Raw genomic sequence first — 15,219 nt, 5'->3', positions numbered from 1 at the left:
CCTATAACGATATCAATTCCTATGTAGGTTGATTTAGATCAAAATATTCCACTAATACCCTAAGCAAGTTAACAGAGTTAATTGGCAGGATGGAAAACATCCAATCACATGCACCCTTTTATTTGCCATGACTTCATGTTTGTTTTGATTTTGACACATGACGTCATAGTTCGGGAAATTCGCACGTGATAAGGAATGTAACTTTAACATTATGCTTACAACTGTTTTTCACGTAATTATTCAAAGAAATTGTTTTTCAAACAAATGAATAATAAATGCAAGAACTAAGCATTCCAGAAGAAAATAAATCTAGGCACTTTTCATGCGCACTGGTGTAATTTTAACTTTCCGATTTATATTTCAGATAAAATATCACAGTTCTGACATGATCCTTCCCTCTACTGGTACCAAAGCCGCAGATTATTATTAATCTGTACACTTTTTCCTAACGCTGGGCAGTGCAGAAAAGTCCCATAATATAACAAAAGACACATCTGTGAATATCTAGGGAAATATCAATCTGTGGCCTTGGTAGAGGGGAGCTCGACCCCTCGATCCAACATACATGTACTTTGTAGTATTAGTTGAAACAAAAATCATGAAATGCATCAGAATCAGACGGTTGAAAAAAAGCTCTTTTACCTTGAGATATTGATAACATTTGATAAAAACTGACATTTTTAAATTTCATAAGAAAAAAACAAGAGTTAATCATTTTTATCATCATCTTAAAAATGCAAATAACAGAATTTCTGATAGCAAAAAATTAACAATTACATAATAAAATAAATAAATAAATAAAAAGGAAAACAAGGTTTATGTGAAGAATTTTATGTTTAATATCCTCATATCTTTTAAAATGTATACATTCTTTTTACACGTCTCTAAAATACAAGTATTGCCATACATATCAATAAATAACACAGTCAAAGACGTCACAATTGAAAAGACAATCTCAACACTCAGTGTAAATGAAGCAACGTCACTGGGATGAAAAATTTACATCCAATTTTCATTTAAATATCATATCTAGTGTACATTTGTTCGCTCGTAATAATTTATCTCGTGCACAGTCTCATGATTTCTAAAGTACAATAATCTCAATGATTGTTTCCTGTTCGTGTAACATGTAATAAATGATACAGATGTTATAGCTTTATGTCAAATGCCAGAAGAGCCTTGTCAACATTTTCTATTTTACAGGGGATTTTGTTGGTACCATTTTAGTTTGGAATGACCAAACAAAGATATACCATTCTAAGACTAAAGAATTAGAGCTGGCAAAAGGAAATTGTGCCCCGTTGCTTTTGGTAACTGGTAAGTGGAAATGATACCGATTTGTGCCTCGGACTTTGTGTAGTTTGACCAGGAACTAGTAGTGTTAAGACTAAAGCTGGTGCACTATTGCATTGGTGAAGTCAGACATAGTGGAGAACCCATTCATGTCTGGAGTCAGCACCTGGAAATAAGATATATCTTTTAATTTTAATGAAAATTTAGACATAAAAAAAACAAAATTCAATAACAAGTTTTAGTTTATTTACTTTAAGACAAAAACAGTAACACCTGGAAATAAGACAAATGATTCAAATAAAATGAATTTTATTAAAAATTAAGCTGTTCAAAGCAGCACTCCCCATTTTAACAATTTTTGAGACAGAATATGCAAAATAGCACAGTGTCATCAGTATTATAATAGTGCATTTTATATCAGTCAAATTTTTACAATTTAACATATATATGATGACTGGTAGATCAGTTTACAGTGTGCTTTCTTTACAGGAAGCTAAATGAAACCCTTTATTAACAAAACAAAATAAATGTACAAATAATGTGGTCTAAATTCCTTGTGACAGAAACTAAGATGATGCCTCACCTTGCCAGCTTTGATCACTCTGAGTAAGGCATCTTCAATCAGTTTACTGTGGTACTCCAAATGCATGTGTTTCAGCATGTTACAAGCACTGAGAAGCATGGCCGTAGGGTTAGCAATGTCCCGCCCCATTGCCTGGGCAAATGAGTGGCGAGCACCCTGGAATATACACAGCAGATATGATATGGATTTTTTAATTTTTTCTAAACATTTATCATTGGACAAAACACTTAATTCAATGGGGAGGTCCAGGGCCATCATAAGTCCTATCAAAATTGTATTAAAAATCTTGGAATTCTGTTATTCTGTGGAAAAAGTGCACATCTGTTTGGGGCAGGCAAGTTCATCAGGTGTTAACTTGGTGAGATGAATGTTGTTCAGGAGCACACTGCATTTCTCCTGAAGTTGATTACCTGTGCATAATTTATGTAATTAATGTACACTTTTTCACTTATTAATAAATGTTTGTTGCATGCATAAATTATTAATTTCCAGTCACTCAGTAACATAATTCTACAAATAACATACTTCCATTAAAAAAAACTACAACAAGAACAAAATTGTTACCAGGACTGATGACAAATTATACATGACCCATGAAAATTATATTTACAAATAATTCTACTGGGGTAAAAGACTAATTTAAACTTATCTAAAGCATAAGTCTGTAACCACAAACTGTAGCACTTACAGGCTGGAACACTGCCACATCTTGGCTGTAGCTCTCACCAGCCACCACACCAGCGCCACCTACCAGTCCCGCAGCCAAATTATCTACTATGTTGCCATAGAGATTTGGCATCACCATCACATCAAACTGATAGGGGTTAGAAACCAGCTGAAATAGAAAGGAGGCTCTAAAATCTTCACACTTTCACAGAAAGTATATTTTACCAAGACTAAATTGAACATTTCTCTCCTAAATACCTTTAGATTCCTCTTATTGTTTTATTTTTATTTTTTTCAACAGACCATAATTATTCTGACCGAAATAATCATTCACAATTATGTTTGTCAAAACTGACATTGCCTGGTATTCTAATATATATATAAACATTTCATAATGTTAGGGCATTCTCACCTGCATACAACAGTTGTCAATGATCATGGATTCAAACTGAATCTTAGGATATAATTCTGAGATTTCTTGACAGCATTCTAGGAAAAGGCCATCACCAAGTTTCCTGGAAATAAATGACATCTTCCTAGTAAATAGTATTAACTTCATGAAATATCTACATTACATGTTATTTCAGATTTTTCTATCTAAAAATTGACATGTGAATGTTACAGAAAAAAAACTTCTCTATCTGCATCAAAAAGCAAAGTAATAAAATGTATTGGAAAGTGTATGTGTGTGTGTGTGTGTGTGTGTGTGTGCGCATGCTTGAACATGTATGTATGAGAGAAAGTGCAATAACTGTGCTGTTACTATTAAACAACCTTACTTCATATAAGTAACAAAATTGTTAAATTCTCTTCTGAGGCAACATATTTATGACACTGCTATACATGAAACAAGCATGACAAGGAACAGGAGAAATATTTACATAATATTTGCCTTGTGTACAGCTGTGACCTTGGACCTGCCATGTTTTGTGGCATAATCAAATGCAAACTTGGCAATTCTTCTGGACTTCTCTCTGGTGATGATCTTCAGGCTCTCCACCACCCCAGACACACTCTGAAAGTAGGGAAAACTATCAACAATCTTTGCCAATCTTCAGGACACTTTCTGGGGAACGCTGAGAAAAATGACCTATAAGCTGATAGAACATAATTTTAGTATTTAAATGCAAAATATGATCCACTTAAGGTATTTGGACTAATGCTGTATAAAAATTGACAGCATGCTCTAATAGGGGAAAAATGACAGTGGCAAAAATAATTCACATGTTCTAACACAGCTGGCATGAAATGGGTGGAAAAGAATCTAGTCTCATGTTATTAATGGACTTGAACAAATATAAACAAGCATGAGGGTTAGTCATGCCAGTCTCTTCTGATTGTGTTAATTGAGACAGCACAATCTCACCTCATGTTCCAGTGCACTGTACTCTCCCTCTGTCTGTTCTCTTATGATGAGGAAGTCTAGGTTATTGTGCCTTGTCCTCACCCCAGGGAGACTCTTCACATGAACAACATTGGCATACAAGTCCATTTCCTTCCTGAAATACATTGTGGCTAGACTAGTACATTGTGACAATTGTGTTAGGTGTGGCAATTGTGTTGGTTGAGATTGTGATATCACAATCAGCCCATTGCCCTGGCTGAGATACTAGGCTAATACATGTAGACTACACCAGCACAGAGGTATACTCTTATAAAAATTTTAATTGTACTGTATATGCAATCATGTTAAACAAACTGGGTTTGAAATAAGCACATATGTGTTAGTTTTGTTAATAATATACCATTGTCCCTACCTCAGCCTCATGTTAAGAGTCTGCAGCACTCCGCCCTTGAAGTGGGTGGGCGTGGCTATGATGCCCTTTAAACCAACACCATTGGTCAAGAAAGAGTTGATGACATCATCGTGCTTGGCATTCATCTTGGGGTTGACTTCACTATGTCAAGAAAAGCAAAATGCTGATTTTAGTATGTCTGTGTTATGTCATTCAGTAGGACAGTGTATGAGAGATGAAATAACAGTGATAAAGATATTGGACTTTTAATGCCTGTCATATGTACTGGTAAGGTATCAGTTGGGCTGTCTTGGTCAATGCCCAATGAAAGTAGATGAATGGAAAGTGTTGTGTTGAAATGACATTCTTGATCTGATGGATGTTACCCCTTTCTCTGGCAATCGCCATTGTATGAGGTATGACATAAAACATGATCAATTTAGTTTGACTAGTGAAAACTATACATCTGTGTATAATCCATCTATAATAACCAAATGCACAAATGTTGCAACCTTACAGCAGGGTTGCAATGTATCACATTAATAGTATATATAAAAGAATATTTTGTGACTAGAAATTGTGACTGAGGCTCAGCGGCTCTGGTTGCAAACCTCACACTCTACCTAATGTGAAACTCCTCAAACTCCACAGGTACTCCAGCGTCAGTGAAGACTGCCTGTACGCTGGACATTATCTCGGGACCCACGCCATCCCCCGGTACCAGAGTGACCCTTTGTTTACCCTCAGGATGACTTACTGGCTCTGACCTAGGCTGAATTGAGATTTTGTGTGAATTATTGTACAGTATAACAGTTTATAGTATTATATAAGAAGTATAACAATCAGACATGACTAGTATATATGTTCTTGACTGAAATTAGATGATAAAATCATTACTGACTTAGTTAAACATGTGCTGAATCTTTTTTTAAAATTAATTTATTCATACATTTATAACTTTTTTTTACAATAAGTACATCTGTCTGACATTTGTGCTGTGTATGCCAGCTGTACTTAGGTCACAACTTTCCTATCCAAGTCAGTAATTGTAACCATAATTGACAAACTTACTGTTATGGCCATACGTGCCACTGTTGATGAATGGAGGCATCTTTTAAGCAGTTGGTGTGTCAGCTGAAACAGAAATACAAGTGGTGTCATCAAAATCGTATGCAAATATTTTATTGAAACAAAATCAAACTTTACTGGGAGTGAAAACGCTAAACTGGTGTATATAACAGATGCATAAATATCTTGTAGAACAAAACTCGTCCTCCATCTAGAAGATTAATTTTAGAGTGACTGCAGTGAAGTCTTTCCTTGTACCAGTATGGCTGTCACTACTGGGTAACCGACAGTGAATAAATAAAAAAATTATTTAGTTTATGTCAGGATTTATGAGTGTTCAATGTAAATATGATGGCTGTCTCCCAGTTAAGCTAATCAAATGATAAAGAAATAAATAAAAACAGAATTTTCATTTTTTTACATAAATGCTACGTTCGAAGCCTAATTTGAGAAAACCTATAAAGTAGCTACATGTGTCCTTAGGCTCTATTCCCATAGATTTTAGATCGATCTATCCCCGCGGGGAGTCTCACTAGATTACTTTCAGATAATCCGACTTAAATGTCCGTCCCGCCTACTACAAGCTGTAAGAGGGTAATTAACTTACGTGTCCGCCCGGCTGACAGCTATTTAGCGTGAACCCCCAGGGAGTTAGGTCGATCTAAACTATGGAAATGGGGTGTTACTACCAGCACCAGTGGCTGATTCAATCATCAATTGATCTACTCAGCGTCAAAATGTAACGTTACAATTTTCACTGCTGATTTAATGGAGATCGCAAAATAATTTATCACTAAGGTCCCTTCTAAGTTACATTATACTAAACATAAACCGCACTCCATTAAACTATCGATAAATATACTTTAATTAATGACTTTTTCTCACTTTTGACACACCACGGCTTCTAAAGATCCTCATGGCACTCTCCATGTTTACAGTGACGTCACAATAGTTCAAGGTCAGTCATACAGCTGGTTCCCGGATTCATCGGTACTGGTAAATGAAAAAAGCGTAATTTCCAAGTAGTATTGTTCTCTGATTTTTAAACAAACCGAATATACTACAAGATTTATATTACGCTAATTTTTATTTATTTATTTATTTATTTATTTATTTATTTATCAAATGCAAATTTATTGCTGATTGAAACGAGGCAAACCTGTCAAATAAATAAAGGAAAAAATAAATACATGTAGGCCCCTACATTAAATTTACGATATAGGGGCATTTCATGCCTTATCTGATCATCCAGATACATGTTGCCGAATTACTTGAATCACGTGCACTTTTTATCATGATTCGAAAGTTGTTTTAATCCCTGCAAGATGGCCTTGATGACTTTTTCATATAAACTGGTATAGAGATAGATAAGTTATTGCCCTGATTTTTGTCATGTGCATTGTTTAGGCAACGTACGTGCTTTGTCAAATTTGATAGGCCCTATACTGTTAACTTTCCTTTATTTACGTGGATATGAGACGAATACATTTGTAGACCTACCTGTCACTATTACAGGGTTTAATTTTTGCAGCTGTGTTCTTCCTGAAATTTAACATTTTTGAAAAAAATTATTTCTTCAATAGGAATCAAATTACTAACGCCTGTGTATGCAACCTCTACTACCGAAAAGATGAAAAGTAAAACACTGCATAAATTAAACATATTATTTAAAACTAAGAATACAATCCCCAACCAGATTTTAAAAGTTACTAGCAAATATATATAGGTCCTAAACATTTTTTGTTAAAATATTTTACTGAATGAATGTAGAACCTAAAGTTAACAAGAGCCAATCTAATAAAAAAAGTCACTTATTTTTAGATTAGACCCTATATCTTATTGAAGAGATTTTGGTGTTTTTGATTTGACAAAATGTTTTCATTGGAGAAGATTTTGTCCAAATTTCCGAAGATGTTTCGCTAAAGTTTCATTTACCAGTGTTATATACTAGTTAAAAACTCAATGGATATCGATCAATGTCTTCAGATGCCTTACACGTCCTAGAAGAATAATTGTGAAAATCTGTATCACCCGAAAGAAGCAGATTTGATAGTATTCATTTTTGGCCCTATGAAATGCACTTAAGGAGTGCATTTACGTAAGAAAGTTAAAAAAGCAAAGCAGGTGAATGCATGCATGCCCATATGGGTGGGGAAAGGAGACTTTAACCTCCTTTTTTGTCAAAAAGAGTCAGCTTAAGATAATAATTTGAGCTAGGTTCTATATATCATGTCTAAAGTCAAGGAGGGAACGGTGGGGGGGGGGGGGGGGCGTGGGGGGGGGGGGGTCCGCCTTTTCAGACAAAAAAGACCCCCTCTCCTTTAAAACTGATGTGTTCTGGTGTCATCGTGTTGGTCACTGGCCGGTCGCCGTCACCTTGGGTTTTAGAGAGTTTTCAGGCACTTCTGAATCTTGGGGTGCCCAATATATAACAAATTGTAAAATTGGGCCAGTGAGTTAATGCCCTAACCTTAAGGGGCATATCCCCACTTGTACACTAATTGTATGCAGGTATAGAGTCTCGTGACGTCTATTGACCTTTATACAGTGTAATGTAAACAACGATAAGGTAGGATAAGGTATGGCGGACCGAAGGAATTGGGTGTCGAAGGAAGTAGCAGACGACCGCGGGGATCAATGATTAACCGAGTCCATATGAAATGACAGAAATGGAAGATGATGCCCGAACAGACAAAGATGTTCTTCTGGGGGCTTCGTCCGGGGATTCGTTCTTTCGTGGCGGGCAGTACGGCTCGATACAATCTGACGGTAAACCGCAGGAATATGAGACGTATACCCGGCGCTGGTATATCCTGATACTTTTCTCGCTGTTTGCGACGCTGCAAGGGGCGTCCTGGAATGCGTTTGGCCCGATTGAGGCGTCCTGCAAGGTGGCTTTTGGTTGGAATAATGCTCAGATCGCCTTGATACCCATGTGGGGGAACGTGGCCTTCGCTTTGACGGCGATACTGGGGTCTTGGCTCATGAATACTAAAGGTAATTTTGATCCGAAGGTGTGAGGAAGAAGATAGGGTCATACGGTTATCATGGGTTATAATGATGATTATGCAGCAATTTAAAAAGGGGGTTCTTTTTCTGAAAAAGTGTACTTTTTACCATAAAACTTTCATGTACCTAAATGAATTTTTTCCCGGCAAAAAGGGGGGATTCTTTCGAACCCCCCCCGCCCCGCCCCTGGCTACAGGCCTGATTATGTCTATGAACGGCACTGCGTGTAGAATAACTCCCTCCTCATTTTAAAGTTGTAGCCTAATTAATTATTGAACCATCCCAAAGTGTAGGACCCTTTACACGGATCCCAGTGTGCACAAGGGGCGGAGAGATGACCGTGTGTTTTTACACTAGAATAGTGTCAGGTTTGCATCAAATAGGCCCTATCGGTGTAACAATTCAGATAGGCCTAAATCAACTGTTCACGACATGAAAATTTATATTGGGTGTTAGCCTTGGCCGTACGTCAACGTTGCTCCCCGGCACGATAACCAGTACGGGGGAAGGGGGTGGGGGGACCCTGCAGTTATCGCGCGTCTTAATTTCACCCACAGGCACTTTATAGTGAGTGTGAAATATCAACTTTTAAGTAAACTGAGTTCATCCTGATAGTGTACTTTTTTTTCATTTTATTTTATTTTTCTCCTCAGGTCTTCGAGCAGCGACCGTCCTGTCCGTAGGCCTGGCCACGGTGGGTGCTGCTATACGATGTATAAGTGTAGAACCAGTCCCCGCCACCTGGTGAGTTGGAGTTCATACAGGTGACTCGATCATAAATCTAAAAGCGAGACTGCGCTGAAAGCAAAGCGTCGTCATTTCAGCCGATCTCATTACCCTGTAGGGTATTCAACGCGTTTTATCGATGGGAAGTGAAGTGGGGGCAGCACTAAGAAGATCTGGGTTCAAATCTTAAAAGGGAAAAACACGCCGAAAGGATTAAAATTTAAAAACAAGTGCTCAAGCGTGTAAAAAAGGTTTTATAAAACATTACCTGCTTGAATGCGACTGTTTTTTCCCATAAGAATTCTCTTCAAACCCAACCAAGAATATTATTGTTACACCACTGTCGAGTTGAATTAAATATAAAAACCTGAATATATATTTTTATGTCAATTTTTTTGAGAATATCCGAAATGGAATAAACATGTAGTGTCCGGCAATGTATGACTGGCATGTATGGTAGGTCCCTGAAGAAAGCGCTTACTTGGACTTTTATACCTGAATTTAGTAGAACTTTATGGATGTGTTTTAGCCTAATTAATTTATTTCTTTAGCGAGATCAACACGGTGATTATGATGAATCCGTTCACTTTATCACTTGCTTGAAATAATCAATTAGTCAAAAGTGCTAATCTTTAGAAAAATTACGTAAATAATGGACACGAATTATAAACAAGAAAGGGAAATATAAGTCGAAACATGATAAAAAAAAGAAATCTGCTTGTTTCAGGTTGATTAACATAGGGGCAGTTTTGAACGGTCTGGCAGCTTATTTGCCGAACGGTGGCCCTCCTTTTCTGTCCGCGATCTGGTTCCCTCCTCACCAACGCACCACGGCCACAGCCGTCTCCACAGTGGGAAGTTACATGGGAACCACCGTCTCCTTTATAATAGGCAAGCATTTTGTGTTAGTTACTGAAAGTTTTATTTTTAATTATAATATTTATGACCTGCACATCTTTAGATATACTTTGCTTCATGCTTGGTCCACCATTGCAAGAATATAGGGATTTAATTATAAACAGTTGCCCACGAAAGTGTATTAAAATATATACTATTAAAACAATTGCTTTGATATTACAGGTCCTCTTCTGGTGCCCCAACCAAGTAACGTTACATCCACCAACTGTTCAACTCAAAGTTCTCACAACGGGTAAGCACTGTCACACCCAGCACATTCTTGGCGTCACACCAAACACATTGCCTAGGACTTGGCCACACCTGAAAACTATTCTTAGGCAACCTCTAGCTAACGTATTGGTAGTACCTTCTTTTGTATCGGATTTTTTTTTTCGTGTGTCTGTGTATAAAACCTGACAGATTGATTAACTTGAAACGTGAATACACAGCCAAACTTTACCTTCAAGGTTTTATCTCTATGTTGAAACTTTTACTAGAACTCTTGTATACACAAACAACATATATAGATAATTTCATTAGAACACTTTTGCGCGAGCACATTCAGTGAATAGTCACAGATGTAATTTAATATGTTTCAGTTCATGTAGTGGGAATTTCTCATTAGGTAAGTCACGACTCTGTTCAATTGGCAACAAATCCAGTTGTAAAAATTTCCATAAAACTGAATAATAAGTGCCATGTATTCGTCCTATTACATGAGGATTATTTAAACTTTGCTTTTTTTTTCATTTTGATATTCTCATATGCCAGTCGACATTGTGATCATTACTTCATAATGCATAGTTTCTTTCCTTTTAGATACTGTTGAGCAAGCTAGTTACATCCGTACATTCATGTTTGTCGGTAAGTGATTCTTTGTACCCAGAAAACAATTCTTCTTGTATTATATAAGCTATTATATCAAAACACAAAAAAAAGGTATGCTAATCTTTACTTTAAAATTGTTACTGACAATAGTAACTGACAATGTAAATTTTGCATAATGTAAAATATTCTTATATGATACTGCCATGTGTTAACTTAAAACGGCCTCATTTCCCTTCTCTGATTAAGAAAACTTATGAATGAAGCATTTATGAGCAATAACCGTTTAAAGTATTCTTTCCTTCCAGAGGCTGGTATAGCGCTGGCGCTGTTTCTGCCCGTGTTAATATACTTCCCGTCCAAACCACCCAAGCCTCCTAGCGCGTCTGCTTCGGTTGGGCGCGAAGATTCGCGGAGCGGATACAGGGACATCATTACGTAATATATTGCTTATGTCTTGTCTGTTGCATTATACAACAACTCTCCACTTTCCGGTAACTCTGCCTGTATATAAAATGGTTTATAATTTTTAAATGCGAAATATAAAGCAATTGTCGCACCCCTTGTATGTGCGTACCTGTTTATTCTGTCGCAATGAAAAATAAAATAAACGATAGTTTCGAAGTGTTAAATCGACATACTCTCGTTTGCTACATAGGCCACTTTGTATTCCCGTTTTCAGCCATGGTCAGTTCTGGTTGGTGTGTCTGGCATACTGTATTCCTGTTGGCGCCTATGGCGGGTTTTCAACCGTACTTGCGCTGAATTTGAAACCATTGGGAGTCTCCGAGGTACCATTCACTTGACATTGTTGACAGTAGGCAGGCTATTTTCGCTTAATAATAACCTAGGTGGCAGGAAAACTATAACAGCATGCTCAAAGGTAGAACAAATTACTAGTCTCAGAATGTTTACTTTGCTTTATTGTATTGAAACGTCATCATCAATATAAAATGTGCGTTATTTTAATGAACTGCAAAATGATATCTTTACAAAGGGGCTTAAAGGTTTTTTACCTATGTGTTCTTCAGGATGATTCCGACTGGATTGGGTTCTGGGCCACTATTGCAGGATGCATATCTGCTTTGGTGTTTGCAGTGTAAGGACCCCCCCCCCCCCCCTCTCTCTCTCTCTCTCTCTCTCTCTCCTCAAACAAGATATCCTTACAATTCGCGCTCATTAAACGCTGCATTCTCTTTTTGTTTTTGTTTTTTTTTCTGCAAAATGTCCATATTTGTTTTCCCAATCTCGTGATAAATATAATTATTCGCTTTATTTCTCTTTCAGTGTAAGTGATATATATTATGGCCATTTGAAACGCATAGTGATAATCTTATCAATAGTGAGTGTCGCTGCCACAGCCTGGTTTACTTTGACTTCTGCTGGGATTATACCTTTTACCAAAGGTGAGTATTTGTTCTCAGCCCAGTTGGTTTTATATTCGTAGACGGACTCTGTAGACTGTTGTTGTTGGATATGACGTCAGGTGTTGTTGTGAGTGACGCCAGGTATACAAACGTTACACTGTGTTGGGTGTGATTGAACGAATAGATACCAATGGAGTTCACGTTTGCAGTAAATCATATGTTGCATCTGTAGGTTTGTGAATAGATACTGATATATTTGTCTCTTTCTTTTACATAAACAGTCTTTTTATAGTTTATTCATCAAAATGTCTTAATTTTTTCTTACATAAAGTCTTTTTTACCTGGTTTTACCCCCAATATAACACACTCTTTTTGCCATGCTTAAATTCCAGTGAGCCTTTACGCGTCTGCCATCCTGAGCGGCCTCTTCATTAATGGCCTGGTGCCGTTGTTGTACGAGATGGCGTGCGAGGCCACGTATCCTATAGACGAGTCTATACCTTGTACTATCATGACTGTGGCCAATACTATCATATGTTCTGTGTTTCTGCTGGTTTTTCAATTCCCAAATGTTGGTGAGTAGTAAGGGCAGCGTTTCTGGGTGAGAAAAAGAAGTTTAAATCGGTCTGTAAATATAGCCATATTGAAGAGTATACAGGAAAGCAACTGTTGACAACATCAATTGTGAGCAGCAACTCTGAATAAGATCTCTGAACGAAACTTCTGCGTGTCAACGGGGATATCCAGGAAGTATTCCGACCAGTCTGAATACGAAGAACAGAGTCGTTCAAAAGCATTATAATTAAACTGTACTAGGCAAGTTCTAGAAAGCACCCCGCCTTAACGCCCAACCCCATTACCGTATGGGTGTGGAGCCATCGAGATCCGCAATCTAAATCATTGTGTGAACGACGCATATATTTATATCTGTTCGGCTGAACAAACGAAACATGCAGCCGGGCACTACCAAACTGTTTCCAAATTGTTTCGTATCTTGTAAATCTAACGTGTTATGTTCTTTGTTCTAATCTGTGTATGATCAGTGTAAACCTTCTGTGCCTAACATTTGGAGGTCTGAGATTAATTTCAAACTGTGATACATTTTAACATTAGCAGTAACTTAAGTACTCACCCCCTTGACTTTACATGATTAACAGAATGGTGTTTGTTTCAGGGACATCTTGGATGAATTGGTTTCTGTTGTCGTCAACCATTGTTAGCATCCCCCTGGTTGTGGCCTTCAAGGAGAATTACAGGAGGTCCACGTATGACAGCATGGGCACATCCGGGTCCAAGTGTGACACACAGGACACCAAAGGGGCCATATTTGAACCCCATTCATCGGCCCATCGATTGCCCTACGGTGACCAGAGCACTCTGACAACCCCGAGAGCCACGCCAGAGATACGTGATTCAGAAGGTGCCCCTCTTTACTAGTCAACGAGTTCAATGTTCCTGGCCGGGTTTTACAACGATGGTTAACATGATCGAGTGCGATTTACATGTAGGCTATTTATTACAAGGTGCTTAACAGAAAAAATGAAAAGTAGCTATTATTGCATGAGCATCTCATTATTTTGTCATTTAATCAAAAGCAGATACAGACTTATTTATTATCATATTGCACCACAAGGACAAAGCGGTGATTTAAGAGGTACATGTTTATATCGTGATATATAAAGGGCTGCATGCTGCATTAAATATATTAAAGCTATTCCTGTTTTTATAGTTCAACGCGGTTTTCAATAACAATAATTACAACGAGAAGTAAATCGAAAGGGATATTGTAAAGAAGTAAAAAGAGTTAACAATAATAACAACAAGAAGTAAATCAAAAGGGAAAATGTTAACAAATAAGAAAGTTTGCAACGAAACGTTGCAAGTGTGACACAAACAGTTTTGTGTATAAAGTATAACGCAATGCATACAGAGTATACTGTGCGAAGTCATTTAACATTACGATCAAACTATCTCACTGGTTGGTTCAATATCACAGTCACTTTAAACGATGTGATAATGGTTGTGATAATTACGGTTGCTGGTGATAATGGTTGTGATAACTAGTACTGTGATTGTTTTTGATAATGTTTCAAATGCTGAAGGTCTGTTTGATAGAAATGAATATCAACCTGTATCTGAATTACTCGCCCATTATATTTATATGTACATTGTACATTTTAAGATGTGCTCAGGAATTATATCGAATATTTCTGTGTGAGAAGTTAGACAAAAAAATCTCATTTTTTTGTTAGTCAATATTTTCTAGAATGCCACGGATTGGATAATATTATACCATTAGAAATCCGTGGTCCATGTGTTCACTTTTCTCTTGTTCTTTCATTCTTAAATTATATTAACAAAATTCAGTGAGATTATAAGTCTAAAGGATCGTGTTATGTTAGTCACTGGAAGTAAGTTTTCATAAATTATTTTAATGAAGGTTACTCTGTTTAGCAGATTACATTTATTCTAACTAGACTTAATTCCGGTCATGCTATTATCATTATGTTTGTTGTTTTTCTTAAAACTGATGTTTAGTGCTCTCTTTCTCTTTCTCTGATGTTTATTGCTCTCTTTCTCTTTCTCTGTCTGTGTGTGTGTGTGTGTGAGAGAGAGAGAGAGAGAGAGAGAGAGAGTGAGAGAGAGACTCTAAAAACTCGCATTATATATTAATTCCTGGATAAAAATATATTTCATTAATCTCTTTGAAAAAATTTTATTATTCGAAACTCATCTACATGTTGGTTTATTATTTGCACCCATAAAATCTTTCTTTATTTCGTATATGGAAGGTTGAACCGTTTTAAAATTAAATAATTATGCGTAAAATTTTATTGCGAACAAGCTAGACAAAGCTGACAAATGTACAGAACCAAATAAGGTTAAACATGAACATTGAAAAAATAATATAAAAACCGCTGTCAGTCCAGCCTCAAAATCCTTATGTGAGGCGCATGTTTTGAAAAAATGCCTTCATTCTCAAAACCTGACTGTCATTTAATGTAAATACTGCTTCATGGTTGAAACTATAGCGGTATTTACGAGGCAT

General features: G+C 36.9%; 2 protein-coding genes across 2 annotated transcripts; one reads left to right on the top strand and one right to left on the bottom strand.

The window, feature by feature from the left end:
* Positions 1–815: 815 nt before the first annotated feature.
* LOC106158667 (isocitrate dehydrogenase [NAD] subunit beta, mitochondrial) lies at positions 816–6,384 on the bottom strand. Its single transcript, XM_013534747.2, has 10 exons — positions 6,232–6,384; positions 5,350–5,412; positions 4,902–5,050; positions 4,300–4,440; positions 3,909–4,041; positions 3,424–3,557; positions 2,955–3,057; positions 2,565–2,711; positions 1,877–2,032; positions 816–1,459 (listed from the first exon to the last, which is right to left on the bottom strand). Exons 1-10 carry the CDS (start codon positions 6,274–6,276, stop codon positions 1,388–1,390), a joined length of 1,143 nt encoding a protein of 380 aa, XP_013390201.2. The 5' UTR covers positions 6,277–6,384; the 3' UTR covers positions 816–1,387.
* Positions 6,385–7,798: 1,414 nt separating this feature from the next.
* LOC106158660 (solute carrier family 49 member 4 homolog) lies at positions 7,799–14,903 on the top strand. Its single transcript, XM_013534732.2, has 12 exons — positions 7,799–8,343; positions 9,009–9,099; positions 9,809–9,972; positions 10,162–10,231; positions 10,578–10,603; positions 10,798–10,842; positions 11,112–11,241; positions 11,486–11,594; positions 11,835–11,902; positions 12,091–12,209; positions 12,563–12,745; positions 13,345–14,903. Exons 1-12 carry the CDS (start codon positions 8,007–8,009, stop codon positions 13,605–13,607), a joined length of 1,605 nt encoding a protein of 534 aa, XP_013390186.2. The 5' UTR covers positions 7,799–8,006; the 3' UTR covers positions 13,608–14,903.
* Positions 14,904–15,219: the final 316 nt, after the last annotated feature.

Source organism: Lingula anatina, chromosome 7 (assembly GCF_051362555.1).
Source record: "Lingula anatina isolate TDL-2025a chromosome 7, LinAna3.0, whole genome shotgun sequence".
Classification (NCBI taxonomy): Eukaryota; Metazoa; Brachiopoda; class Lingulata; order Lingulida; family Lingulidae; genus Lingula; species Lingula anatina.
The sequence above is the reverse complement of the archived record's forward strand: the minus strand, read 5'-3'. Positions and strand labels throughout refer to the sequence as shown.